General features: G+C 40.8%; 1 protein-coding gene across 1 annotated transcript; it reads left to right on the top strand.

The window, feature by feature from the left end:
* The first annotated feature begins 1,536 nt into the window (after window positions 1-1,536).
* Window positions 1,537-27,447, top strand: Srp72 (signal recognition particle 72). Its single transcript, XM_041671612.1, has 19 exons — window positions 1,537-1,672; window positions 3,000-3,120; window positions 4,874-4,997; window positions 6,487-6,630; window positions 6,710-6,821; window positions 8,302-8,333; window positions 9,583-9,707; window positions 9,795-9,852; window positions 11,707-11,838; window positions 13,129-13,257; window positions 14,402-14,474; window positions 15,864-15,928; window positions 17,862-17,957; window positions 18,771-18,874; window positions 18,974-19,051; window positions 19,711-19,848; window positions 24,228-24,265; window positions 25,340-25,499; window positions 26,310-27,447. Exons 1-19 carry the CDS (start codon window positions 1,564-1,566, stop codon window positions 26,485-26,487), a joined length of 2,016 nt encoding a protein of 671 aa, XP_041527546.1. The 5' UTR covers window positions 1,537-1,563; the 3' UTR covers window positions 26,488-27,447.
* The last annotated feature ends 44 nt before the right edge of the window (window positions 27,448-27,491 follow it).

Below are 27,491 nucleotides of genomic sequence, written 5' to 3'. Positions count from 1 at the left end.
TTGTTTTATCTCAGCAACAAGTCAATTTCTAGGTATACACATGCCACTGAAATACTCAATGAATGAAAATAGTGACAATTCCCAAAGATGGAGACACATCTAGTGCATGTCCAGCAGCTGTCCTCCAAAGACCCTTTTGACACTGTTTAGAGGTGGTGGGACCTTTAGAAGGTGGAGCCTAGTTAGAGTGTCTTCTTAAGGGAGACATTTGGATTGGGGCTTTTCCAGCTTCTTGCTTCATGGTAATCATTAAGTGAGCAGCTCTAGGTGACTACCACAAGCTTCCCACCATGCTCTTCCTCGCCAAGGTTCCAAAGCAACCAACCAACCATGGGCTGAAATTTGTGAATTCATGATCCAAAATAATCTTAGTTCAGTATGATGTATTACACTAAGCCCACAAAGTTGGCAGGCACCATATGACCACTGGCTAGACAGCCCTTGACTCAGACAATAGGAAATAAATATTTGGTTTAAAAGATGAGTAACAGCCAGGTGGTGGCGGTGTACTGGTAGCGTACACGTTTAATTCCAGGCAAAGGCAGGCAGACATTCCTGAGTTCTATGCCAGCTTGGTCTACAAATCGAGCTTCAGGGCAGCAGCAGAACTGTTAACACAGAGAAACTCTGGGGGCGGGGGGGACTGCATAACAACCGCATTAGGAGAACCTGGGGTTGACTCTGGAGGAAGTGAAGGGAGGTTTGGCACAGGTCTCCCCGGTTACCATAAAAAGCAGTGACAGCAAAGTAAATAAGGTTTCTGGCCTCAGGATTATAAGAGTAAGATAGTACTTAAATACTTAAAGGATCAATGCTCAGAGGTACAGTCTGGTACGGAGTGCGTAGCTGATGGTAAGAGCACTTAGCATGCATGGGCCTGCTTTCCACCGCCACCCAAGGAAGTTGACCCCTTAGAACCAGGATGTAGAAAGGCTATGTGAACTTACAGAGGTACTTGAAGGAAGTCCTCCAAGAAGTAGTTTACTGTGTGGCATCCACATAAATCGTAGAATCCAGTTCTGAACTGGGCATTCTCGCCTGATTAGGCGCCAACCCTCTGCTCCTGAACTGGATCTCGAAGAGGTTAAACAGTGCCTTCGCATTTGCGTCCGCATTAGAGTCAGCCCCGGGTTCTAACCACCGTTCCAAGTCCTTTAATGGCAATTCTGAAACACCCACGAGAAGCTGTGCCTCTACCTGCCTCCTTCACGTGACTCCCGAGGGTTTCTTAGTTACCGCCTTACGGGCTTTACTTCTCTCCCGAAGCCTGTCGCCCCGCCGCAGCCTGACCACCGTGGCTGCGCGGCTTTGGGCGGACAACTTCGGTGAGCCCCTCCTGAGCCCTACCCTTTCTTCCTCCAGCCGCCTTTCGTCGGGAGTAGGAGTGCTAATCACTAGGTAAACCAGTTTCTAGCCGGGAGACCGGAAGAAGAGCGGTTTCCGACGCTAGCGCTGGCGACTCCCAGTCGCCTAGCAACCACTAAGTTCCTCCTCCGCCCGGCCAACTTCGAGATTCTCTTCCGGGGCAGAGTTCGCCCCGCTCCTACCCTCGTCTCCTCCAAGATGGCGAGCGGCGGCAGCGGCGGGGTGTCTGTTCCTGCGCTGTGGAGTGAGGTGAACCGTTATGGCCAGAACGGCGACTTCACGCGTGCCCTCAAGACCGTCAACAAGCGTAAGTGTCGGGGCGGCCCGGGCTGTCAGGACGCCGCCGTCCGTGTCCAGCGCACGACGCCTCAGCACAGCGCCGTGGGGATCGCTGCGTCTTCCGGCGCAGCCCCAAACTCTGAGGCGGGCGGCAGCCCCACGGCCACCGGCGGCCCGGGCTCGGTTGCTTAAGGCCACGTGGACTTCCTCCGTGCCCGCGGGATCCGACGCCGAGGGGGAGGGGGGCCTTAAAGAGACCGCGGCGTCCCGGACCGCATCCAAATTGTTCTCGATTTCTTCTCCGCTGCCGGATTTTGCAGAGACGTCAAATTGACTCTTCTTCTTCGTTATCTTGAGAGAACTGATCCGTACAGTCTCATGGAGGGAACCTGTTGACTGGGGCAAGGGTAGGGGCAGGAGAAGCAACCTTGCTGGATACGTAACAGCTTGTTGCAGACAAGGGGTGGGGTGTGGATGTCAAGGCTCCATTTATTCGTTTCCACGTATATAGTCTCCCCCGTGGTGTTTAGCCAGAGTGTGTGAGTGTGTGTGTGTCTCCGCGTAAGTGCCACAACATTTAAAATTACATAGGAAGAAAACTCGGATCTGTGTTTTTACCCCCCATAAGTGATCATTTCTAATTTTAATTGTCTTCAGTATGAGATTCCATACGTTGTTATTCTTCACTACGTGCCTGTAATTTGGCCCTGCTAAATTCTATAGAGTAGATGCGCTTGTGTGTTAGGCTTGGTAATGTAACTACCGAACGGTTTAGCTGCGCAAAACACTAGTTATGTAAAAGGTACAGCAGTAACCTACACTTTGCACCTTTGGGTTTTTGAGTTACTGTGAAAATAATGATGGTGGCCACAGTGCATTGAGGAAAATAGCGACTAATTTGAATCCTTGATTCTACTTGAATTAACACTATCCCTTAACTGGGCCTCCAACCAATACTTAGCTGTGTAACCCTCTGCAGTAATACTTTAACCAGCCAGGACTGTCATTTTAGCAATATATATCACTTTCTAGAAATTCCTTTGACTCGTAAACTGAGAATTGAACTCCTGTAGTTGACCAGGAGCAAGGACAACCATGATCCTAGTCATTTTGACACTGACCCTCTGTTAGCATTCAGCCTAGGCCACCTGAGTTGTTTGTATATCTCTTTGATCTCCTTATGGGAAAAGGAAAATTTGAGATAAATCGTGTCTACATTGTCCTTTGGTTTTGCAGTGCTAGAAATTGGACTTAGGGCCTCACATATGTTAGGCGAGCTATCTTCCCATTTTTATTTAGTAAAAAATTGGGTAAGAATTGGATTTAAAAATGACTTACCTAAAATCGTTCTCTAGTATTGCAGATCAACAAGGATGACGTAACTGCCCTGCACTGCAAAGTTGTTTGCCTTATTCAGAATGGAAGTTTCAAAGAAGCCTTGAATGTCATCAATACTCACACCAAAGTGTTAGCCAAGTAAGTGGTTCAGTGAGTTGTCCAGTTACTAGGAATACTTTGTTAGTGTTGTTTGCTTCCACTAGTCACATACTTTTGACCTACTTTTCTTTCCCCTTTGTTTTGTTTTGTTTTGTTGTTGTTTGCCATGGGTCTTTCTGAAGTTGGAAGAAGCAGTAGTTACTTTTGTTCTGTTCTACTGTACCATCAGAAGCATTTATTGGGGTTTTTTGTTTGTTTTCCCTGGTTTCATTGTTTTGTATTTGCATGTTTGTTTGTCCTGGGTCTAATCCTTGATAGCCTGGAATTTACTGTGTAGCCCAAGTAGGTCTCAAATTTTAAAATCCTGTTTCAGCCTCCTGAACGATGGGATGACAGGTAAGTGCCACAGCCCCCAGCTTTATTTCTTTTGAACTAGTAGGAAGGGGCAAACTATAAAGGAATGCAGAATATAAATGTGAAAAGAGCCAGGTGTATAATTTATGCTTGTAATCCTGTTCTCAGGATGCTGAGGCCGAGTTCCTAGTTTGAGACTTTGTTTCCAAAGGTGGAGTTTGGTGAAGGGCGTGAGTAATAGTTCATGGAGCGGGGAAAGGAGGGAGAAAGCAATCATGAATCCATCAATAGATATGTATAAGGTCAGAGCATAGGCACATCTAAATTGATGGAAGGCTTTAAAGTGATGTGGCAGGCTTTGCCTGACCTTTGGCCCTAACTCCATTAATTGTTTAGGGAAGACCTTTCAGTTGTTTAAGTTTTTGTTGGTTTTTTAACTTAATTTATTATTTCACAGAATGTGAACTTCCTGAATGGTTACTTTTTTACATTTGTTTTGATAGATTTTTTTCTGAGTGGGAGATTTTAGTTGAAATTTCAAAGTGAACTTTAGATACATTAATGGGTGAGTTTTAAATCTGGGTATTTAAATGCTGCTTGTTTGGTTTTATCTTTGCCAGTTAATTATAAATACAATATTTTACTTCTAATTTTTCCCTTTGCTAATTATTTGCTTCATGAACAAAAACAGAAGCATCATATAACTTATTAGAAAGATTTAAGAAACTTTTTTCTTTGGCATCTTGTGTCTCCCAGACTGGTCTCGAGCTCCTGAAGTAGCTGAGGTAGAGCTTAGGTTTCTGATCTTTACCCGTACTTCCCAGGGCTGAGATAACAGATGTGTACCACATGCAGTTGTGGGGTGCTGGGCATAGAACCAGGACTTGGTGTATCCTAGGTAAGCACTCTACTAGCTGTGTGTCAAGATGAACCATTTGAGTATTTGTATCTAAGGCAGTCGTGGGTTTAGCTAGTCCACAATTGCCATCTTTAATGCTTATTTCAAAATACCAGTAGTTTTGTTAATATTCACGAAAAAGAAGAGTCGATGAGGAAATGAATGTAGTACTTTGTGCCTCTTTAAGAGTCTGTGTGATTTGGGAGGGAAGTCAGAAAGCTTTGTTTTGACTATTAAATAGATTAACATGCCTTAAGTGCTTAGAGCAGTGGCCCTCAGCCTTCCTCATGCTCAGACCCTTTGATATAATCCCTCTGTTGTGGTGACCCCCAACCATAGAATTAATGCAATGCTACTTTGTAGCTACTGTTTATTGCTACTGTTATGAATTGTATTGTAAATATCTGTGTTTTCTGATTGTCTTTGGGGGTCATCACCCACAGATTGAGAACCACAGGCTTAGAGCAATCTGGTATATATGGAGTGTTACATTATTATATAATAATCAGATCCTTTTTTATTTATTTATTTTTTCTTCAGTAATTCTCTCTCCTTTGAGAAGGCATATTGCGAGTACAGGCTGAACAGAATTGAAAATGCCTTGAAGACAATAGAAAGTGCCAACCAGCAGACAGACAAACTAAAGGAGCTTTACGGACAAGTGGTAATTACTGCTTTCAATACTTGTTGACAGTCATGCCAAGGAAGCATGGCCTTAGCCCTAACATGGAGCAGGGTTGAGGAAATCCAGCCCATCCTGATCTCAACAGAATTAGCCACCAAACCAGTTCTTGAGATTTGACTATATTCCCTGTTCTTGCTCTTTGCTGGAAGAGTTGTATGTATAGCATTCTATAAGCTAAGATTTCTTCAAGGTCAGTGCATGAGATTGGAACTTCTAGTTAGAAAGGTAAAGTAAGGCCAGTGAGCTGTGTACATAGGTGAGACAATATTTCTAATATTAACTAGTATTCTAAATTGAAAATAGGATGATTATGAAGGGTGGGAATTTGGGGGACTTTTTTTGCAATAGATATTTTATTTGTAAAACTATGCCCTATGAAAATATTCTGTTTTTAAAATTGTTAAAATTAGATTTATTCATTGTATGTATGTGTGAGTATTCTGCTTCCATGTATAGTATGTGCACCACATGCTTGCTTTGTGCCATAGAGGTCAGAAGACAGTGTCCCATGCCCAGGAACTGGAGTTACAGATGGTTGTGAACCACCATGTAGATAGTAGGAGTTAAACCTGGGTCCTTTGCAAGAACAGGTACTCTTAACCACAGAGCTGTCTCTCCAGCCCCTGAAAATATTCTCCAAGGATTTCAGACAAAATTCAGCCTGATCTGAAAGTGCTGTTAATGATGAGAGGACAGAGGTGTAAACTGGATCATTATAGGTAGGTTCCAGGACTTGAAGGAACTAGTCTCTGGACACATAGGTGCCTAATGGGTCTAGAGGAGCAACTGTTATTGCCCTTCTTGTTTGTTGATTTTGTTTGAAGGAAGGTTCTTTCTTAGTATATAGCTATGGCTGGCCTGGAACTTGCTGTGTTGACTAGACTGGCCTTAAACTCACAGAGATCCTCCTGCTAGGATTAAAGGCATGTGCTGCCACGCCCAGCCCTGTTGCCGTCCTTTTAGAACAACCTGACTAAAGCAGGACTAGTGTTGTATATACTTGGTGCTACTATCATATTGTGTGACCCTTAACTTCTGAGAAACAGAGAGTAAAGGTTGTATAGAGTGAACTAATAGGAAATGTTAAGGCTTTAGTTGGCATTTAATTTTTCTTCTATTTACTGGCACTTAGTAATCATTTTGTGTGGCCTTTTTTCTTCATTGTAATTCAGATAGCCAAATTACATAGATTTTTATAGATTGCATAGATCGTTATAGAAAGATAAAGAACTTGCTTTCTAAATATAGGTATTATAATACCTACAAATGTATATTATAATAGATTCATCACAAGCAATTTTTCTTGAAAGTATTAGCACACAAAACTAGTTAAAAATATATACAAAAGATAAACCTTTCACTTGCTCCTATTGTGTTCCCATGTTCCTTCCTTACTGGTTCCAGAAAACGTTAGTGCGTCTGAAACCAAGACCCTTAGTCACCTCTGACTTCTTTGTTTTGGCCTTAGCTCTACCGCTTGGAACGGTATGACGAGTGCTTGGCTGTGTACAGAGATCTTGTCCGGAACTCGCAGGACGATTATGATGAGGAACGGAAAACAAACCTGTCGGCAGTTGTTGCAGCGCAGAGCAATTGGGAGAAGGTGGTTCCAGTGAGTATCCTTCTGATCACGCAGCTATGAAACAATATTCATGTACTTGCGGTTTGACTGACGTTTTTCTCTGTGACAGGAGAACTTGGGTCTCCAAGAAGGCACACATGAGCTCTGCTACAATGCTGCCTGTGCACTGATAGGGCAAGGCCAGCTGAACCAGGCCATGAAAATCCTACAGAAAGCTGAAGGTTGGGAGTTTTTAAAGCTTTCTGTAACTACAGTGTGGGATACATAACTCTATATAATCTCTAAAAATCGCATTTAATATTTGTGAAATTCTGAAGTGGAAGTTACTGGGGCAGTGAGATTTTCAGAGGTTTGTCTAGCCATCTCTCATTGGCCATCTTTCTAGTTCTGTTGAAGAATTAAAGTTGTTTCTAAAGTTTGATTTTGAAGAATAGGTCTTTGAGGGGTTAATATGAGGACTAAGTGTAAATTAATTGACTCACAACAAAACAGTATTATAATAAAATGATTCCTGAACCAGTGAAGGGCCAGTAAATCAGCTCAGCGAGTTAGGGTGCTGGCCTCTATCCCTGATGACCTGATAGCCACATGGTGGGAGAGGATTGACTACTACAGGTTGTCCTCTGACCTCCACATGACATGATACACAAACACATGCTCATGTGCGCACACACATACAGAATAAATTTTATAAATGTAAGTTTAAAATTTTTTTTAAAAGTCATTCCATAATATTAGTTATTATTTCTACTCAATACATATTACTCCTGTGTACATGTGCACATATGAACTGTACCACTCAAGGATATTTTAGCTCATTTACTATTTTTCTACATACATTTTATACTTTGAAGCCTTTAATTTAAAACCAGGGTGGTAGGGGTACATTTAACATTCTACAAGGTTTTGGGTTCAGTCTCCAGCTCCAAAATAGAAAAGAAAACAGGGAAGAAGGAGAGGAATGAGAGAGGAAAGAGAGAAAGCTTGGGTGATTTAAATTTAAATTTAGCAGATTTAAAATTTGGCTCAAAACCATCTATAGCTTAAGTGTAGGAGATCTGTCACCCTCTTATGCCCTCCACAGGCTTCAGGCACACACATGATGCACTGCCATATCCAGGAATTCTATTTCTAGAATTAAATGAGAGAGAGAGAGAGAGAGAGAGAATTTTTAAACTGAAGGGATGTTTAGGAGAACGAGTTTATAAGTAGCATGAGTTTCTGTGTTGTTAAAGATAGGTCATGGAGCTGGAGGGAGTTACGTAGTCAGTAAAGTGCTTGCCTTGCAATGAATGAACTTGTTCCTAGTCCAGTCCTCCCATAAAAAAGCTGTGGTAGGGCTGGAGAGATGACTTAGCATTTAAAAGCACTGGCTGCTCTTCCAGAGGACCCCCGTTTGATTTAGCACCCACATGGTAGCTCATAACCATATGCAATTCCCATTCTAGGGAACCAGATTCCTTCCTCTAGCCTTCATAGCCACCAGGCACACACACATGATGCACATACTACATGCTAGCAAAACCTACATCTAAAATTAACAATTGCAAACAAACAAAAACTCTGGGCCTAAGGATGTATCTCAATTGGTAGACTGCTTGAAAATTGCTCAGAAATTAGCTTTGCCCTTTGAACTGTGAAAAGAATAGGAAGTGCCCAGCAATACTAATTTTAAAGCCATTTACCATTTTTCTCCTATAGATCTTTGTCGTCGTTCATTTTCAGAAGATTCTGTAAGTATTCAATAAAACCAAATTTTATGTTTTGACTAATAGTAGTGGGAGGTTTCATAATTGTGTTTTAACTTTGTGGGAAAGATGACTGCATACATTTGGTTCTTATCTGATCAGATAGTAATTTTCTTCAGGAACTCGCCTTCAGCAAATCTGGGCATTATGTGTGATTTGTATTGAGACAAGCATCTTTTTGCGCTTGTTCTTCTTTTACTTTAATTCTTAGTTTTAACATTTCTCTATCAAACACAAATGAAATCATGCATTTGGGAACAGCATCTCATACCCACCCAGCCAGTATACTTTGACCAGCTTAGTGCTCGGTTAGTAAAAGAAGTACTGGGTGCTGGGAGATGGCTTACTCTGTGAAGTGCTAGCTGTGGATGCTGATAATGAGTTTTATTTGCTGGGTTCTTGGGCATGCTGTGTACATCTTGCACTGTAATCCCAGCCCTCTAGAGGTGCAGCCTACCCTGATGAACAGGTTCTGAGCAAGTGACAAATAAGAAAGTAGATGGGATGAGAAGATGGTACATGTACATACATGAATATGTATACTCGTGGATAAAGAATATAACCGCCTAGCTTTGTATATTTATTCGTTATGAATGCACCAGCCAGTCTTTCTGGAAGGATTGGAGAATAATCCTTCGGCATATAAGTTACATTATTAGCTTAATCTGGGGCATCAATTAAGAAAGCCATCTGCATCTATTTTTTTTAGGTATTGGGGATCGAACCAAGGGCCCTCATGAATGCTAGGAAGCATTCTGCCATATGTCCAGCAAATCCAGGAGAGAGCTTTGAATTCCCTAGAAATAGAGTTACAGGCAGTTGTGAGGTGCCAGATCTCCATGCTGGGAAGTGAACTCAGGTCCCAGTGTTAAAAGCAGTATGTGCTCTTAACACTGAGCTATACAATCCTGAGAAGCATGTTTAAATGTGGTTTTGCAAGAAAGCAGTTTTTAAGAATTTGGGGAGAAGTCATGAAAAGCACATGTTACTTTTTTATAATACATTTAGTAATTAATACCTTAAATTCCTGCATCTGTAACCATACTTGTTCAAGACCTCCTTTCCATTTTCCTTCAACAGTTTTCTGAAATTCAATTCTGAAATCAAAGCTGATTCTCAGGGAAGATTCTTGAAGTTACATAACTTCATGAAGATTGTGTATATTTCATATGTCTGCAATACTTGATAAAAAAAATATGTAGCTGTTTCTTTTTATTTATTTATTTCTGCTTAGGATGGGGCTGAGGAAGACCCACAGGCAGAGCTGGCCATCATTCATGGTCAGATGGCGTATATCCTGCAGCTGCAGGGTCGCACCGAGGAGGCGCTGCAGCTCTACAATCAGATAATAAAGCTGAAGTGAGTTGTTGAAATGAAGCATCCCTGGGGATGAGGCTTTTGTTGTTGTTGACAGTGTGTCTGATGCTAACTGTTGCTTGTTCACAGGCCAACAGATGTGGCTCTACTTGCCGTAATCGCAAATAACATCATTACCATTAATAAGGTATGAACTCTGGATTTTCTACACGTGTTTTATGCTGAGAACATATTATCCCAGCTTTTTTCTAGAATGTTTTCTTTTTTCCATTACAGAAAGAAATTCAGGTGTAACAAACTCATAATGGAAAGTATTCTCAACTCATAGTATTGGTGTTTTTGCCATGTTTATTCAAGTAGTAAAACTTTTTTAGTTGTAGGCCTTAGATTTAATAAAATATTTACTGTCTACTTTATGCTAACAATGAAGAATATCTTTGTGTTAGAAATATAAGTAGTTTGGACCTTTAAATACATGGGTGTTTTATATTCCTTTTCTGAGTCTGAATTGGGGGGAGGGCAGTAATGGGGAACAAGATATGGGTAGGTGGTTTGTCCTACCCACCTACCCTCTGTGAAACATTATAGGAGTGGCTATAGGTATTTCTAACTTAAGAGTGCTATGCTAATCAAATTAATTACTATGTGGAACATTGTTTAAATGGAAAAACAATTCAAGTTGAGATTTGAAATCAACTCTTTGATTTATCGTGCTGTTCCTTATCTTCAATGGTAGGAGACTGAAAGAAGCTGTTTGTATGAGGGAGTTTCCAGGACAGCGAGGGCTGTCACACAGAGAAACCCTTACTTGGAAAACCAAATAAATAAAAAGAAAAGTCTCAAATTGGCATACATAAAGAATTGAATTATAAAAAGTAGTAATAATACCTAATTCAAAAGCGTGGGTATTGGGAGTAGTGGCTCATACCTATAACCCCAGCACTTGGGAGGTAGAGTTAGGTAGGGAGCTCAAGAATTCAAGACCAGCTATAGCCACCTATGACTATCTCAAAGCAATAAAAATAAGAATATGCTTGCAAGCAAAAGAAACTGTCTACAGAGTGCTTTATGGCTTAGTTGTATTACCTTCTTAAGAAATGCACAATGTTCGATAATTTTGTCTTCTACCCCTCTCACCCTCATTATGAAGAGCTGGGGCTTGAATTCAGAGCTTCGGTGCTAAGTACATGGTTGCCCTGTAAGAAGCTTCAGAAATTGATTTTCTTTTTTTTTTTTTATCAGAAATTGATTTTTCATGTGGCTGCCTAGTTGAACTTAGGAAAGGGAATTAGTGACTGTACTACATTCATGTTGTCTGCTACAAGTGGAGTCTGTTTCAGAAACTTAGGGATTTTCTTAGCCACAATTCAAGCAGGATTGTCACCTTCTTCACTTCTCATCTAAATTCTAAACGGCATGGTTAATAGACACTGAAGGTATGTGTCTTTGTGGTCATTTTGATTTTTTGAGACAGGGTTTCTCTGTGTAACTGCCCTGACTGTCCTGGATCTCACTCTGTATATCAGGTTGGCTTTGAACTCACAGAGATCTGCCTGCTTCTGTCTCCCGAGTGCTGGGATTAAAGGCATGTGCCACCACTGCCCAGCATCTTTGTAGTCTTAAGTGACTAGGGTTTGTGTTGTCCATATTTATTACTTACAGAGTACAAAACAAACAGACACGGTGGTTCACTCCTGACATCGTAGCACTTGAGAAGCCAAAGCAGGGAACTGCTATGGATTCCAGGCTACCTTAGGCTGTAGAGTGAGACCTGTCTGAAAACCAAACACTAAAAACGAAAAGTCTCAAAACCAGCATCCAACATTGGGAAGATGAAACAAAAGCTTGTTCTCCCGTAAAGAATGTCATGGCAGCATGTCCATAGCTATAAGTAGACAAGGAATATGTGTTTACATAAACAAACAAAAACCAAGCTTTCTTATTGTGTTTATGTGAAATAAATGAATGGAAAAGGAAGGCGTTTGAGAGTCACAAGCCAAAGTGGAAGTTCTGCTAATGGTGGGCAACTTTTCTTTGTCAGGACCAAAATGTCTTTGACTCCAAGAAGAAAGTAAAATTAACCAATGCAGAAGGAGTAGAGTTCAAGCTCTCTAAGAGACAGCTGCAAGCCATAGAGTTTAACAAAGCTTTGCTGGCTATGTATACAAACCAGGTAAGTAATAAGTCTGTTGCCTGGCTGACCTTGTACTACGTGGGCTTAAGAGGCACGACAGGTATCTGTATGATCTGTTTCGTCTTTTTTCCTTCTTTAGTATTACATATAAGTTTAGTAATTTTGCTAAACAAGTAATTCTCTAAGCATATGGACTTAATAACTTTAGAGAAAGTTAGCAGCTTTGTGGGAGGGGGTGTTCTCTTTCCTGTTTAACTGCTGGTGATTGATCACAGACTTGCATATACTACTGAGCTATATGCCTAGCCCTTTTGTTACTTTCATTGCTAATCTTTCTGAATTAAAACAGAATCATTAAAGACATCAGTCAGATCTAATACCCAACTTCCATTTTACTGTACATAGCACAAATTAGAAATGTTAAGGGTTACAATTCTTTTTTAAAAAATAATTATTTTATATTTATTATTATGTGTCTTGTCTGCATGTCTGTCTGAGCACCACGAGTTTGCCTGTTATTAGATTCCCATAGAACTGGAGTTACAGTCATGAGCTACCGTGTGGTTTCTGGGAATCGAACCCAGATCCTCTGGAAGAACAGCCAGTGCTCTTAACTGTTAAGTCATCTCTCCAGCCCCCAAGGGATTCAGTTCTTTATTTGTATTCCTAATTAAATTCTGAATTCATACATACAAGATTTTAGTCCAAAAACATGAGAAGCAGTAATGTTTTTATTATTTAGAGCTGAGTCAAGTTTCTTGATGTTTCAGCAAGAAATATATTTCCGTGGCTTTTCTGTTCATTGTGTTGCTTTTAGGAAGAAATTCTAAATTTCATTTACCTGAAACTTAGGTTTCAGATGATCATTTAATCCAGTGGTTTTTAACCTTCCTAATGCTGTGACGTTTAATACAGTTCTTGTGTTGTGGTGACACCCCCCCAACAATAAAATTATTTTTGCTGCTACTTCATAACTGTAATCTTACTACTGTTATAAACCATAATACAAATATTTATGTTTTCTGATAGTCTTAGGCCACCTCCATGGAAGGGACATTTGACGCCCCCAAAGGGGTCATGACCCGCAGGTTGAGAACAACTGATTTAGAATTTGCTTGTTGCTTACTGCTTTTAGGACTCTCTTAAACTCAGTAACTACAAGTTTTGTCCTTACCATAAACCACAAGATGGATGCTATAAACTGATGTGTTTAACCCTACATATTTTTTCACCTATTTTAATTCAAGCTGATTACTCCATCCCTTTATTTTGGATTATTTAATGTTTAATTTTATTAATACACTTATTAATAAGGGGTGCATCTTTTAGGCAGAACAGTGCCGAAAAATATCTGCCAGCTTGCAGTCCCAGAGTCCTGAGCGTCTCTTGCCTGTGTTAATCCAAGCTGCCCAGCTCTGCCGTGAAAAGCAACACACAAAAGCAATAGAGCTGCTTCAGGTAAAGACATCGAGCTTGAATGCTTAGTGAGGCATCAGGTAGTTAAAGCTGTTTCGTTACACTACAATGTGCAAGCCTGTGCAATACACTGTAACAGCCTACGGACCAAGTTCCAGTGTGGCTTTAGTTGACTTGTAAGTTACAGATTTTTTTATATGTTGTAATGTTAATATTTGTGTAAATCCCAAAGAATGCTTTTTCATTTGTCAGTGTATACAGCATGAGTTAGAGGGCTGACTTTATTGAGGTTTAGACTTATAGTCCCACACCGTGCTTGACCCCCATTTCAGTGATTTATGCCTCATTGGGTCCTACTCCATAGTTCCAGTTAGGGAGATACTGACTTGGTTTTTAGCATTCTGAAACAGCTGGCATATTATGTAAATGTTATATGAGTTTCATGAATGTAATAGTTGAGAAGATGGACAGGATAAAATTAGGACCATTCTGAGAGAAAATCGCCTTGCAGAGACCCCCAGTGAGGAGGGAGTAGTTGAATGTGTCTCTTTAAAACAAGCGAGTCTGTGTAGCAGGGATCGTAACATCACCGTACCTACTTAGAGAGCTTGCTATAAAGCATGAGTGTTGAATATAGTTTCTCCTAAGGTAAGATTTTGACCTGAACCAGGTTGGTGGCACACTCCATTAGTCCCAGTACCTGGGAGGCAGAGGCAGGCAGATCTCTGAGTTCAAGGCCAGCCTGGTCTACAGATTAAGTTCTAGGACAACCAGAGCTATGCAGAAGTCCTGTCTTTAAAATAAATAAATAAAGTCCAGAAACCAGAAGTTTAATACTTTAAGCTGAACTTTGAAATTTTACATACATATGATAAGTAATTATAATATTACAGTTGTATAAGTTAAGCATGTTTTTTTTTAAATTGTTTTTGAGTTATACATTTTTCTCCACCTCTCTCCCTTCCCTTCCTTTCTCCCCTTTTAACCCTCTCATGACCCCCACACTCCCAATTTACTCAGACCTTGTCTTTTTCTCATTTCTATGTGGATCCATGTATGTTCTTCTTGGGGTCCTCTTTGTTGTCTAGGTTCTTTGGGGTTGTGGACTGTAAGCTGGTTTTTCTTCACTTTTTGTCTAAGCCACTTTTAAGCATGTATTTTTAACACACAACTAAAAATATTTTAGGAATTTTCTGATCAACATCCAGAAAATGCAGCTGAAATCAAGCTTACCATGGCACAATTGAAGATTTCTCAAGGTATTAATGTTTGACTTTTAAGTTCTTTGTTCACTGGTTAAGGTTAACTGCTCTTTCCAAACATACTAGACTACGTGATGTCCAACAGATTGAGTAGTGAGGAAATCGGCCTCTTTGGTTTTTGGGTTTTCCCTGTGCTGTTAGGATGATTCTCAAGCCTTAAAGGTCCTTGCAAGCCTGAGGCTCCTGTTGCAGAGCACTGCACTACATCCCCTGGGCTGTCCCGTGCAGAGAGCCTGCCTCTGAGAGTGAGAACAGCGCTCCTTCGCTTTGGACTTTGCAGTATTTCATAGCTTGTTCCCTTTTTCCTGTTTACTTTGCTAAGCACAGAAACTTATCTCATATATTTGCTACCCAATAGAAGACTGTGGTTTGTTTGTTCTTAATTAAGCTTGGTTGTCCAGTGACCTAGCTGCTCTCTTCATGTAGCTATTTGAATTTTAAACTAAGAAGAACAGAATGGCCTGTTTCAGAAATGTGAGTTTTAATATTAGCCAGATAAAACTAAAGGACTGTGGGCAGTGCAGGTGCATGGACCTTGACATTACAGAAGTCGACATCAGACAGCTCAGGTTCTCAGTGGACAGTAGCAGATTGTCCAGAAAATTTTAGCTAGCCACAGTGGCTGAGATGAAAATTTCATGGGTTGGGAGAAAACAGTTGGCATTTAGGAAAAAGTGTAAAAAGGAAAAATGAAAAAAAATGTTCCTTAGTGAGGCAGTAGTTGAAACAAGATTGAGGATTGTTTGGGAATTAAAGATGAAATTTTGGGTTATTGAGATTTGCAGTGAGCGTAAAATCAGAATTTTAATACCACCAGTTTTTCATTACTCTCTAGTCTGTAGTAACATATTTTAAGGCCCTTTGGGAAGTCCCCGCCCCGCCCCCCCCGCCCCCCCCCCCTTCAGCTCCAGTCTAGAAAGAAGAAAAGGAGTTACAAGACTTGGATAAAAGCTCCGTAGGAAGCCATGGTTCCAGGCTGGGAGACAGTGAGGGAGCATGCGGAGCTCAGTGTGAACCTCCATCCCCTGAGAAACAGATTCCAGCAGTTGCTCACTAGCCGCCTTGTCAAACTGCAAACTTGCAATGCTGTAGGAGACCCTGTCTCCACAGCAGCTCCAAGGAAGACAGCCGACATCCTATTTTCCATGTTTCTGTACATAGTTGCATCGCCATACACTCAACACAGTTGCCAAAGCTTAGCAAGTCAGTTTCCTTACTTAAGAACTGAGCAATGGGTACACCGTCCAAAGTCCCCTGTGTTTATGTAGTCAGAGATACTGCAAAATGCATTTTCCCAAGGAAAAATGGTAGAAAGTAAATTTTCTGGTATTTTTTCCCCACTATGCTTTATTCACTGTGGTGCTGGTTTTGTGTCCATCTCCTTAGGCAACATTTCCAAAGCTTGTCTCATCCTGAGAAGCATAGAGGAGTTAAAGCATAAGCCAGGCATGGTAAGTTCCCAAGTGGCTCCCAGAAGACCATGAGAGGGCTACTATCTCCATGTCTGTGCTCTCTGTGTTCTTTCATTTCTGCTTCATGTATGGGTAAGGCAGGACTAGCATTTAGAATGGCTCCAGTTCCTCATCTGGGACACAGTTCATTCTGTGCTCTGGTAGACAGCTGTACTAAGTCTTGTTTAAGCCCCACATTACCCATAAAGGGTAGCTTCAACCTCAGACCTGTATATGGATTTTTTTCTTCTTCCTGGATTATCATGTCATTATAATTTTTTTTTTATTTTTGTTGTTTGTTTTTGTTAAAACAGCTTAAAAATAGTGGTTACTGGGGGCTGGAGAGATGGCTCAGCGGTTAAGAGCATTGCGTGCTCTTCCAAAGGACACGAGTTTGATTCCCAGAAACCATATGGTTTCTCACAACCATCTATAATGAGGTCTGGTGTCCTCTTCTAGCCTGCAGGCATACACGCAAACAGAATATTATATCCATAATAAATAAATTTAAAAAAATAGTGATCAGTAAATTTAGATTTTAGTTCTTTGTTCAAATACTGTAGTTTATACCAGGAGTGGAGGCAGAATCTCTTTCAGTTTGAGGCCGGCCAAGACTACAGAAGTGACCCTGTCTCAAAAAGCTAAGTTTATATAGCTCACAGTATTGCGGGTTTATCTAGGTGCGGAAGTGTCTTTTTCGTAATCCAGTCTTGGTTGGGTGGTGATAGACCTGCGTCTATTGAACTAAGAACTGTTTTCTTCACAGTTCTGGCTCTCGCGCAGCTTGGACACAGCACTGGTAATTGTGCACCGTCTTCACAGTGCTTTCTCTTCATCCATATTTTAAGGCCTGTGCTACAGTTTTTTTCTGTTAGAATTATACCATTATATGACTGAAAAATCTGGCCTTTTGCTATAAGGAAAATTTCATCTGAGCTGTTGGACTTTTTGCCAGAGAGGCTGTGCAATTTCTCTCTTGTTATACTCTGAACAACTGCGGGATCTCACTGGTGCTGGTGACTTGACCTAGTCAGAGTTTCCTGTCGCTGTGGTAAAATACTGACCAAACCCACTTTGGGTAGAAAAAGAGTTCATTCATTTGCCTTACAGGTTACAGTAAACCAAAGTAGTAATTAAGGGAAGCCTGGAGGCAGGAATTGAAGCAGAGGCCATGGGACACCATGTACTGCTGTACTCTAGGCTCACATTTTTTATATTGTCTGTGACCATTTGCCCAGTGATGACCCCACTCACAGTGGACTAGGCCTGCCCACACCAATCATCAGTTAAGAAAATGCCACACAGGCATGGCCATAGGCCAGTCTGATGCAGTCAGTGCCTCAATTGAGGTTCCTGCTTCCCGGATGTGTCATGCTGATGTTCAAGACCGGCCAACACACTTGTGTTATCTCTGTCTGACCAGTGTGGTCAGACTATGGTGTCTTTAAAATGCAGCTGTTTTGTTTCCTGTCCTTTACTGTTCCTTTAAGTGCACAGCACTTACCTGTGCACACAGGTAGTGTGGGTCTCCGTGCTCCCCACACGCTCACTAGGTAAGCTTTTACAGCTTAGGGGATGTGTGTCTTATTCCAGTTCAGCCATGCTGGAAGCTCCCTAATCACACACTTGAATGTCTAGCAAGATGGTTTGTATATCAAAATGCTTATTTTTCATGTTCAGATCTTACAAAACTTGACACTACTTTAGAAGAAGTCCAATTTATAGATAAATGCCTTTGTATTTGGAAAAGACCTTATTTTTCTAAGTATTTCTAGGCATTATATTCTCTAAAAACAATAACATTTATGGTGAATTAGGTACTGGCATAGATCCCATCAATTTTTCTTTAGTGCTTAGCATTTTTAATTTTTAAAAACTATGTTCTGAGAGTGAATGGAGCATTTTGTTCATTAACTTCTCCTTTGCTGGACAGGTGTCTGCCTTAGTGACCATGTACAGCCACGAGGAAGATATCGATAGTGCCATTGAGGTCTTCACACAAGCTATCCAATGGTATCAAAGCCATCAGGTAAGGGAACGGGGTGAAGTATTACAAGGGCATATTTTTTTCCATAAATAAAGTATTCTCCTGAACTAAGATTTTGAGAACCCAAGTATTCTGAGTCACTCTTTTAAAAATGGAAAGCTGCTAGACTCATTAATTTTTGTAAAGTGTGCCAGGTTCAAATAAAATTGTTAGACATAAGGGAACAGCTACAAAATGAAGCAAAGCAGTGCATTCGTATTTTTATACACTCTTTGCTGTGTAGGTCCACGTGTGCACACACTCAGAAAGTCAAGCAGGGATGGCTGGTTATTAAAACAGCAGTGTCTGGAATGAGTATGTATCATGTCTCATCTGATAGAGGCATCTTCATTATTTCCGGTGTCGATCTCTGCATGGGTAGTATCAGCTTTCTACCACGCATGCATCCGTACACATTACCATACACACACATTGCATTTACATGCTTATCGACTATCAGCATCAGTTTTGGAAAGTACTGTGTTGAATTAGTGTTTGAGAATGCGCCATATCTTTTATGGTTTGATTTTGGGAGTACATTGTTTTGTTTGGTTGGGTTTTTTCTGCTAGTGGTAGAGATGAACCACACCCCAGGCATCCTAGGCAGGTGCACTCACACAGACCTCCATTCCCAGCAGGTGACTGAGATAGAAATGGACTGTGTTCTAGTTCATAAATTGATGATTACTTGTTTACATACTTAGTAAAACTAAGATGAAGAATTTAGTGAGCAGGTCCATTTTAAAGGGCTGATAAATAGAATTTCACTGACTGGCTAGATATTTAACTCAAGACTTTATTTTATTGAACCTGTAGCCCAAATCCCCTGCTCATTTGTCCTTGATAAGAGAAGCTGCAAACTTCAAGCTCAAGTATGGACGGAAGAAGGAGGCAGTTAGTGACCTAGAACAGCTGTGGAAGTAAGCCCTGAAAAGTGGTTTGTTCATATGAAGGGTATTGCTTTATTTATGTTAGTGTCAGTTTTATAAACTGTTTATTAACTTTATTTCTTCTTTTAGGCAAAATTCAAAAGATATTCACACCCTAGCCCAGCTTATTTCTGCTTACTCGCTTGTGGATCCTGAGAAGGCAAAGGCGTATCCTCTGTGCACAGCTCTCCACGGAGTGCCGGAGCTCTGCTAGTGCTTGTGTTTGGAATTAGAAATTGTAGCTCACAGACTTGATTCTGCCTAGACAAAGCAAAAGTTAGGACTATAGATCTATCAGTTGGATTGAAAAATAGTAATGAAATGGGAAGGGGGTCACATGCCCATCACAAACAATGCTGATAGGATGATTTGAAGACCAGGCATGGTAGTGTGTGCCTGCAGTCCTAGCATTTGGAAGACAGGAGCAGGAGAATCGGATCATCCTTAGCCATATGGCGAGTTCAAGACTAATCCAAGTTCAAAAACAATTTCCATATGCTGATTGGCTAGTTGTGGTCTCTGACATAGCAGTGTCCCCAGAACTGAGCTGCCTATCAGATGCTCAGAAGCTGCTAGGCATAGCCTCCGCTCTGAGACAGCCTATGCATTTGGAAGCTTGGGAATCCTTGAACTCCAGCACTACCGAGTTACTGTTCTTTTCGGAATATAGACTGGATTTGATGTGATTTGGTTTTCTGTAGAAGATTTAAGAATATGTTTTGCTTTTGATAAGGGCCATCAGGAAAAGACAGTATTTTTCTGTTGACAGAGATGTCCTGACAGACAAATTGTGTGTGTTGTGTTCCTGAACCCCTCTCCTCCTCCAGTCTTAGTAAACACTTGCCCTCGTCGGATAGCATGTCACTAAAAGTGGATGTCGAGGCTCTTGAAAATTCTCCTGGTGCTACGTACATTCGGAAGAAGGGTGGAAAGGTTACTGGAGATAATCAGCCGAAGGAACAAGGGTAATGTTTTTAATTACAAAATATTTTTAAAATATTTTCTAAGACTTACATAATTTAAAATTATGTAAGAGAACTTTGATGGTTTGGGATATGGCTCAGTTGGTAGTGCCTGCCTAGCCAGGAGGCTCTGGTTCATCCATCCCTAACATCACATAAACTGGAATAGTGACACACAAGTCATCTTTAGCTTCAGCCAGTTCCTCTATCTGGAGCTAAATGAGACCCTGTCTGAAGACAAAAACAGAAATTTCATTAGGAATAAAAACTTGAATCTTCTGTGCATGTATTTGAGTACACCTTTCATATGTGGACCTTTCCACAGCCCCTCCTGGAGCTTACCTGTTCAGCTCATCTCTTCACCATAGCTTGGTTGGCTGGCTGGCCCTGGAGCTCCTCTTGCCTCCTCTTTTTGGGGAGAGTCAGGTGCCTCACTGTGTTGCCCTGACTGGCCTGGAATTCATTATGTAGACCACACTGACCTTGAACTCACAGAGATTCATCTTCCTGAGTACTGGGATTAAAGATGGGTGAAATCGTGCCCCAGCAATGAAATATTTTTTTAATGTTTTAAGATTTTATTTTTGGTTCAGAATGAACAGAGCATGGAAGATACTAAATGTTTCTTTTATACTTTTATGTTTTGTTTTTTCGGTATGTTCCTTGGTGTTTTGCCTGTATGTATATTCATGTGAGGGTATCAGATCTCCTGGAGCTGGAGTTGTGAACTGCCATGTGGGTGCTGGGAATTGAAAATGGGTCCTCTGGAAGAGCAGCCAGTGTTCTTAACCTCTGAGCCATCTCTCCAGCCCCTATTTTCATCTTTTTAAAAAACCTTTTAAAAGATGCCTCACATGCTACAGTATTTCTGATTCCATTGTTTCAACTGACTTCAAATTTCAAGCTTTTGGGGACAAAATAAATTTAGTCTAAGTCTTAATGTGAATTCTAGAGTGCTATCTATTTATGTAATTTTTTCTCTAACATAAGCGATTGGCCCTTCTAAATTCTTTTTCTCTTAATCATTATACTACATGTTTACTTTCTTTTAGAGATTTTGTGTGTGGTTGTATGTTTTTGCACTTATGTGTTCACATGGATAGCCTGAAGATGGTGCTCAGTGTTCTCTGTCTTCATCTGGTGAGATGCCCAGCCTATTATGTGCGTGCTGTGCCCTGACCCCACTTCTCTGGTCTTCCCTGAAACAGGATCTAATGTTGCCCAGACTGGCTTCAAACTCACGTGTAGCAGAGGATGACTTCAATTCCTGGTCCTTCCTCCACCTCCTCATGCTACGGCCACGTCCCACCTGTACACCGACTCTTTTTTTGTTTGTTTGTTTGAGAAATGGTCTTTTTTTATGTTTTTCTGTTTTATTTTGGTGTTCCCAAAAGCTTCAAACTTGAATCAGCTAAAACGATGGAATCTGGAAAACTGTAGCATTTTTTTACAAAGATGATTTATATTTCCATGGGTAGCCTAGACCAAGCTGGCCTTGAACCCAGGGATCATCCTTCCTCTGCTTTCTGTGTGCTAGGATTAAAGGCATATACCACCATGCCCAACTACTCTTTTCTTTTTACATTAATCATTCAGTGGAGGGAGACATTCCTGTGCCATTGCACTTCTGTGAAGGTCAGAACACAACTTGTGTATTGGGGGGGTGTCAGTTCTGTCTTTATATTATGTTTCTAAGGCTCAAACTCAGGTCATCAGGCTTTGTGGCAAGCACCTTAACCCACTGAATTATCTTGATGGCCTTACCGCTGACTTTTGAGCTTCAAATTATCAGTATAGTAAGTTCACTAGACATTATTGATGCTCTTTATACTATTAAATAGCAAAGGTCTAGTTTATTTTGAAGCTCTACCATGTTTATCTTAGACCTTGACCAAAAATTAAGCAGTTAACAAATACATTTAGAGAGTAATTGGAGTGGAGATTTCACGTGGGTTTGCTAGAAGTGTCCCTGGTGGAAAGTCCTAAGAATAGCAGTGAGAGATGGAGTGAGACCTCTTCAGCCTTAGCTTTCTGATTAGCAGTTCTTGGCTGCTCACACATAAATATACAAAGAGATGTTTTGTTTTCTGATGGTAACTCTCAGAGTGCTTAATAATGACTTTAAAATTTTTTCTTGATTTCTTCCCAGTACGTACTTTTTATTTTTGTCAGTATACTTAGTAAACTGCTTTGCCTATTTCAAAAGTTAACAAATTTTTAAGGTTCAAATTTTGAAAAACAAAGCTAGAGATGTAGTTAAGTCTTAGAGCATTTGGCTGGCTTGCAGGAGGCCTTGAGATTGAGCCCTAGCACCATCAAAATAACTTTGTTTTTAAAGATAAAGTCGTTGGGCATGGTGTCAGCAACCTGTAATCTAACACTGAGGGAATGGGGCAGGTACTTCCCAATTCAAGGCTGTCCTTCTCTACATAATGAGCCAGGCGTGCTGGCACGTTTTTGTACTACCAGGCAGGGGGGTCAATTGAACACCAGCCTTGGCTAGTTTTTAAGGGAAAGCAACAACAAAAACAGGTCAGGTATGCCTGTAATTCTGTCACTCAAGAGGCAGAGGCAAGGGATCTCTGTGAATCAAGGCCAGCCTGATCTATAGTGAATTCCAAGTCAGCCAGCTGGTGCACAAGACCCTATCTTTAAAAAGTGCAGAGTAGGCTGAAGAGATGGCTTAGAGGTTAAAGTGCTGGCTGCTCTTCCAGAGGTCCTGAGTTCAGTTCCCTTCAACCACATCATCTCATGACCGTGATAATGAGATCTAGTGCCCTCTTTGAGCATGCAGACATATTAAATAAATAAATCTTTAAAAAGAAAAAAAGTGCAAAGTAAGCCAGATGATGGTGGCACACATCTTTAATCCCAGCACTTGGGAGAAAGAGGCAAGTGGATCTCTGTGAGTTCGAGGCCAGCCTGGTCTACAGAGCAAGTTCCAGGACAGGCTCCATAGCTACTGAGAAACTCTGTCTCAAAAAACAAAAGTGCAGAGTAGGGGTAGATGAGATGGCTCAGAGGTTAAGAGCACTGGCTGTTCTTCCAGAGGCCTGGTTCAGTTCCCAGCAACCACATGGTGGCTCACAACCATCTGTAATGAGATCTGGTGCCCTCTTTTGGTGTACAGGCAAACATGCAGGCAAAACACAAAAATGTAAGAAATAAATAAATCTTTTAAAATGAAATAAAAAGTGCAGAATAAGTGAAAGGTGTCCCATCCATCCTCTCTTCTAGTGCCATGGCCAATGTAACTTATTTTCCATATCCTCCTAAAAGATTGCCTATCCATGTTCTCTGGCAGAGAATTCTTGATTCTCTAAAATCTTGCCAAACAGTTAACTCCTGAGGACATGATAGGTTTTTTTTTTTGTATAATAACTTACTATTATTATTAGACTTCTGTACTTTTAGGTTCTTTATATACCGTTTACACTACTTACAGGATAACTGGCTTGCTGTGGGACAGTGGTCTTGTATCCTGTCACTTATATTGTTTTTAATAAAATGCTGATTGGCCAGTAGCTAGGCAGGAATTAGAGGCAGGGTGACGAGAACAAGAGAATTCTGGGAAGAGGAAAGGCTCAGTCTGCAGGTGTCATCTAGACACAGAAGAAGCAAGATGAGACTGCCTCACTGATAAAAGGCACCAAGCCATCTAGCTAACACAGGCAAGAATAATGGACTAATTTAAGATATAAGAATTAGTTAATAAGAAGCCTGAACTAATAGGCCAACCAGTTTATGATTAACGTAGACTTCTGTGTGTTTTGTTGGGACTGAACAGCTGCGGGACTGAGCGTGACAGAAACCTCAGACAACACTGGGTAATTTAGGCATGATAGCTCTTTTCAATGAATAGATAATATTTCTAGGGTAAAGAGTTCTACATTAAAGCTGATGTATGTCATTTTAAGATTGTTTTCAGCCAGTCCTGGAGGTACTTTCAGAAGGTTCCAGCACTGGAAGCCTTGAGGCAGGACTTGGAATTAAAGACCAGTGAGGTGGCTTCGCAGCTAAAGGCCACTTGAGGGACAGTGAGGTGGCTCATACAGGCCACTTGACTTGCAAGTCTAATTAATAATTGGAGTTTTCCCTCCTGAAGCCACATAGTGGTGGAAGGAGAGAACCAATGCCACAAAGTTTCTTACCTCTAAACATGTGCCTTGACATGAGAACCCACAAACATATCATACACACATAATATTTTTTTTCCTTAAGAGAAAAGTTTGCCGTGTGACTGAATTAACAGTCCAGCTAGTTTAGACTGGCACCAAGTCTTACATGCACCTTTATGAAAACATGCCCAGCTTGCTCTTTTGCACACATGGAATGAACCATGTTCTATCACAGTGATGTAATGAATCTCAATTTCTTTTTAGACAGGGAGATCTGAAAAAGAAGAAGAAAAAAAAGAAAGGTAAGATTTTAAGGAAAAAATAGGTCGGATGGTGGTGGTACACGCCTTTAATCCCAGCAATTGGGAGGCAGAGGCAGGCAAATCACTGAGTTCAAGGACAGCCTGGTTTAAAAGAGCTAATTCCAGGGGGCTGGAGAGATGGCTCAGTGGTTAAGAGCATTGCCTGCTCTTCCAAAGGTCCTGAATTCAATTCCCAGCAACCACATGGTGGCTCACAACCATCTGTAATGGGGTCTGGTGCCCTCTTCTGGCCTGCAGGCATACATACAGATAGACTATTGTATACATAACAAATAAATAAATTAATTAAAAAAAAAGAGCTAATTCCAGAATAGCTAGGACTGTTACACAGAGAAACCTTGTCTTGAAAAAAAAATACACTCCGATTTCTGTATTGTTGTTTGAGATAGATTTTTAAACCTTAGTTAAATGAATTATTAAAAGTCCATATATTTTTCAAGTTCTAAATGTGTAGTTATTGCTATTATAGTTGAGTTTACAGAAATTTTACAAACTAATGTTTGCATTAGTCCATTATCTTCAGAAGTCTCACTTATTCTTCACTTCTTGTCCCAGTACTTGGGTATCAGCTTACTCTTACCTGATATATAGACATACTTTCAGTAGCACAATTGTGATCTTCCTATATTAGTGCCCCATTCTTTCTTTAAAATGTATCATTTTATTAGATAAAAATTATAAATTTTTGTAAAGTTATATCTGGAAAATTTTTTTCCTTACACATGGTGGCTCAAGCCTTTAATTCTAGCACTAGGGAGGCAGAGATATAGGGATATTTGTGAGTTCTAGGCCAGCCAGGGCTACATAGTGAGACACTGTTTCAAGAGAAATTTTCTTGACATCTGAACATGGTGCATGACTACAATCCCAGCACTCCAGAGGGAGAGATAGGAGGATCACAGGTACAAGGCCAGCCCCGCTACATAGTAAAATCAAAAACCGACAGGCTTTCTCATACTAATTTCAGTTGTGTTTATCCCAAGTCATGAACATGTTGTTTGAACAAACTTGAAACTATTCTAGGTATATTTCTCATTTAACAATCATTTCTAGGAAAGCTGCCTAAGAATTATGACCCAAAAGTCACCCCAGATCCAGAAAGATGGCTACCCATGCGAGAACGGTCTTACTACCGAGGAAGAAAGAAGGGTAAAAAGAAGGACCAGATTGGAAAAGGAACACAGGGAGCGACTGCAGGGACCTCCTCTGAACTGTGAGTTGTGGCTGAGGAACAGAAGTCCCCCGAGTGTAGTTCATCTGACTCAAGTATTAGGAAGACTTTTGTTTATATGCTGTATGAGAAACACAGTCCTACAGCCTTGATAAATATTTGCAGTATATATGAAAGGAAGAAAATACAGTGTTTGATTTTATTACAGATACAAAAACTGTGTGATTTTATTGTTAAAAACTAACTATTCTAGGAGCTGTGAGAATGGCCCAGTAATGGAGCCCTTGCCTAGCATATGCCCTAGTATTACAAACCACAGACCAGCCTAGCAATCACGTTTAGTTTTGAAACTAAAGATAATGAATCATTTAATTGTGTGATAGAGGGGTGATACCTAGAAAGAAGAATTTAAAATGTGAATTTTTTTCTACATAGTCATTTAAAGTTATTAAATTTGTCATGTAGCACTTATTACATTTTCTTTAGTTTTAGGTGGTTTAAAAATATTCAGAAGAAATAGACAGAGGTAGGGTGCACCCATCCTTAAAGTGTGTGGGAATTGGGGCTGGAGAGATAGCTCAGCGGTTAAGAGCACTGTCTGCTCTTCCAAAGGATCCACGTTCAACTCCCAGCAACCATATGGCAGCTCACAACTGTAACTCCAGTTCCAGGGGACCTGACACCCATGGCAAAACATCAATGCACATAAAATTAAGTCATTATTTTTTTTAAAAAAAAAGAATAGTTTTAGGGAAGTATTAGGTGTGGAAAAGTGAAATCCATGAACATATATGCTTATGCCTTGTCCTATATTTCTAAATGACTAAAAGCCTTTCTGGTTGGTGATTTCAGAGATGCCAGTAAAACTGTGAGCAGCCCACCCACCTCCCCAAGACCTGGCAGTGCAGCAACGATATCTTCCTCTACAAGTAACATCGTGCCCCCAAGACACCAGAAGCCTGCAGGGGCCCCAGCAACGAAAAAGAAACAACAACAGAAGAAGAAGAAAGGAGGCAAAAGTGGCTGGTGAAGACGATGTACTTGTCGCCAGTGACATTAGGAACATAATAAAGGTAACACAGCAAGACGCACAGAGCTTCCCTCCTCCATCCCGAGTCCTGAAATGATTTCTTATACTTCAAGTGGGAAGACGTCCTCCTCAAACTGTCTAATCAGATTTGGCCTACTTGTACCAAATAGCTCTACAGAAGACTGAAGACTGAGCATGAGGCACGCTATCTAAGGAAACTAGTGTGAAGATACGCGTTCCTATTCAAGTCTCACCTTAAATTATGTCTTAGGAGGCTAAAGGTGGAATCTTCTGAGCATTCCAAGTATTTGTTTAGAGCTATCATGTGATGAAAAGGGATCTCAGTAAATGAGTGGCCAAAAAGACTCAGTGTCTAAAATAATTTTCACCATAAATCCTCTGTCCTGCGACACTGGAATTGGAGCTCTCATGTGTGTGTGTGTACACATCTGACTGGCTCCTTTGTACCCTTGTCATTTTCATCCTCAGATTATGTTAACATGCTGATTTAGTTCCACTGAAGACCTCAAGAAGATATATCAATGTTACAAGTAGTTGTCACTTAGACCCAGCGTTCTGAGGGCAAATGGGTTTGGGCTTCTTAATCAGAACATAAACTTTGACTTCTTTATTTTAAGAGGAAACAGGCGATATTGAAATTCACCAGAACTTTTGGCCCAGCTAGTACTCAGATGGCACCCCTTTCTTTATGGAACATGGCCTTTCATTACCTTCTTCAAAGTAATGTGGTTTGCAGTCGCTTTGTGGTGTAAATGTTGCTCTTGTCTTTCATGGCTAGCAGGCCACTTTCTTGCTCCAACAGTTGAGAGGCACACCTGGGTGTCTCCATGTTCAGTACTCGTTTATGCCACCACGCTATCATTCATTTTACACTTCTATTTCCTTGTGATCACATTACTCTGTCCTTGTTAATAAAAGTGCTGCTGTGTTTGAGCATTATCTCTGGCACTTCTTCAGTGAGTCCTTACAAGGCTTTCCTGCCC

This window comes from Microtus oregoni, unplaced genomic scaffold (genome assembly GCF_018167655.1).
Source record: "Microtus oregoni isolate MIOR12 unplaced genomic scaffold, Mior012 000021F_ref0000039, whole genome shotgun sequence".
Lineage (NCBI taxonomy): Eukaryota > Metazoa > Chordata > Mammalia > Rodentia > Cricetidae > Microtus > Microtus oregoni.
The sequence above is the reverse complement of the archived record's forward strand: the minus strand, read 5'-3'. Positions and strand labels throughout refer to the sequence as shown.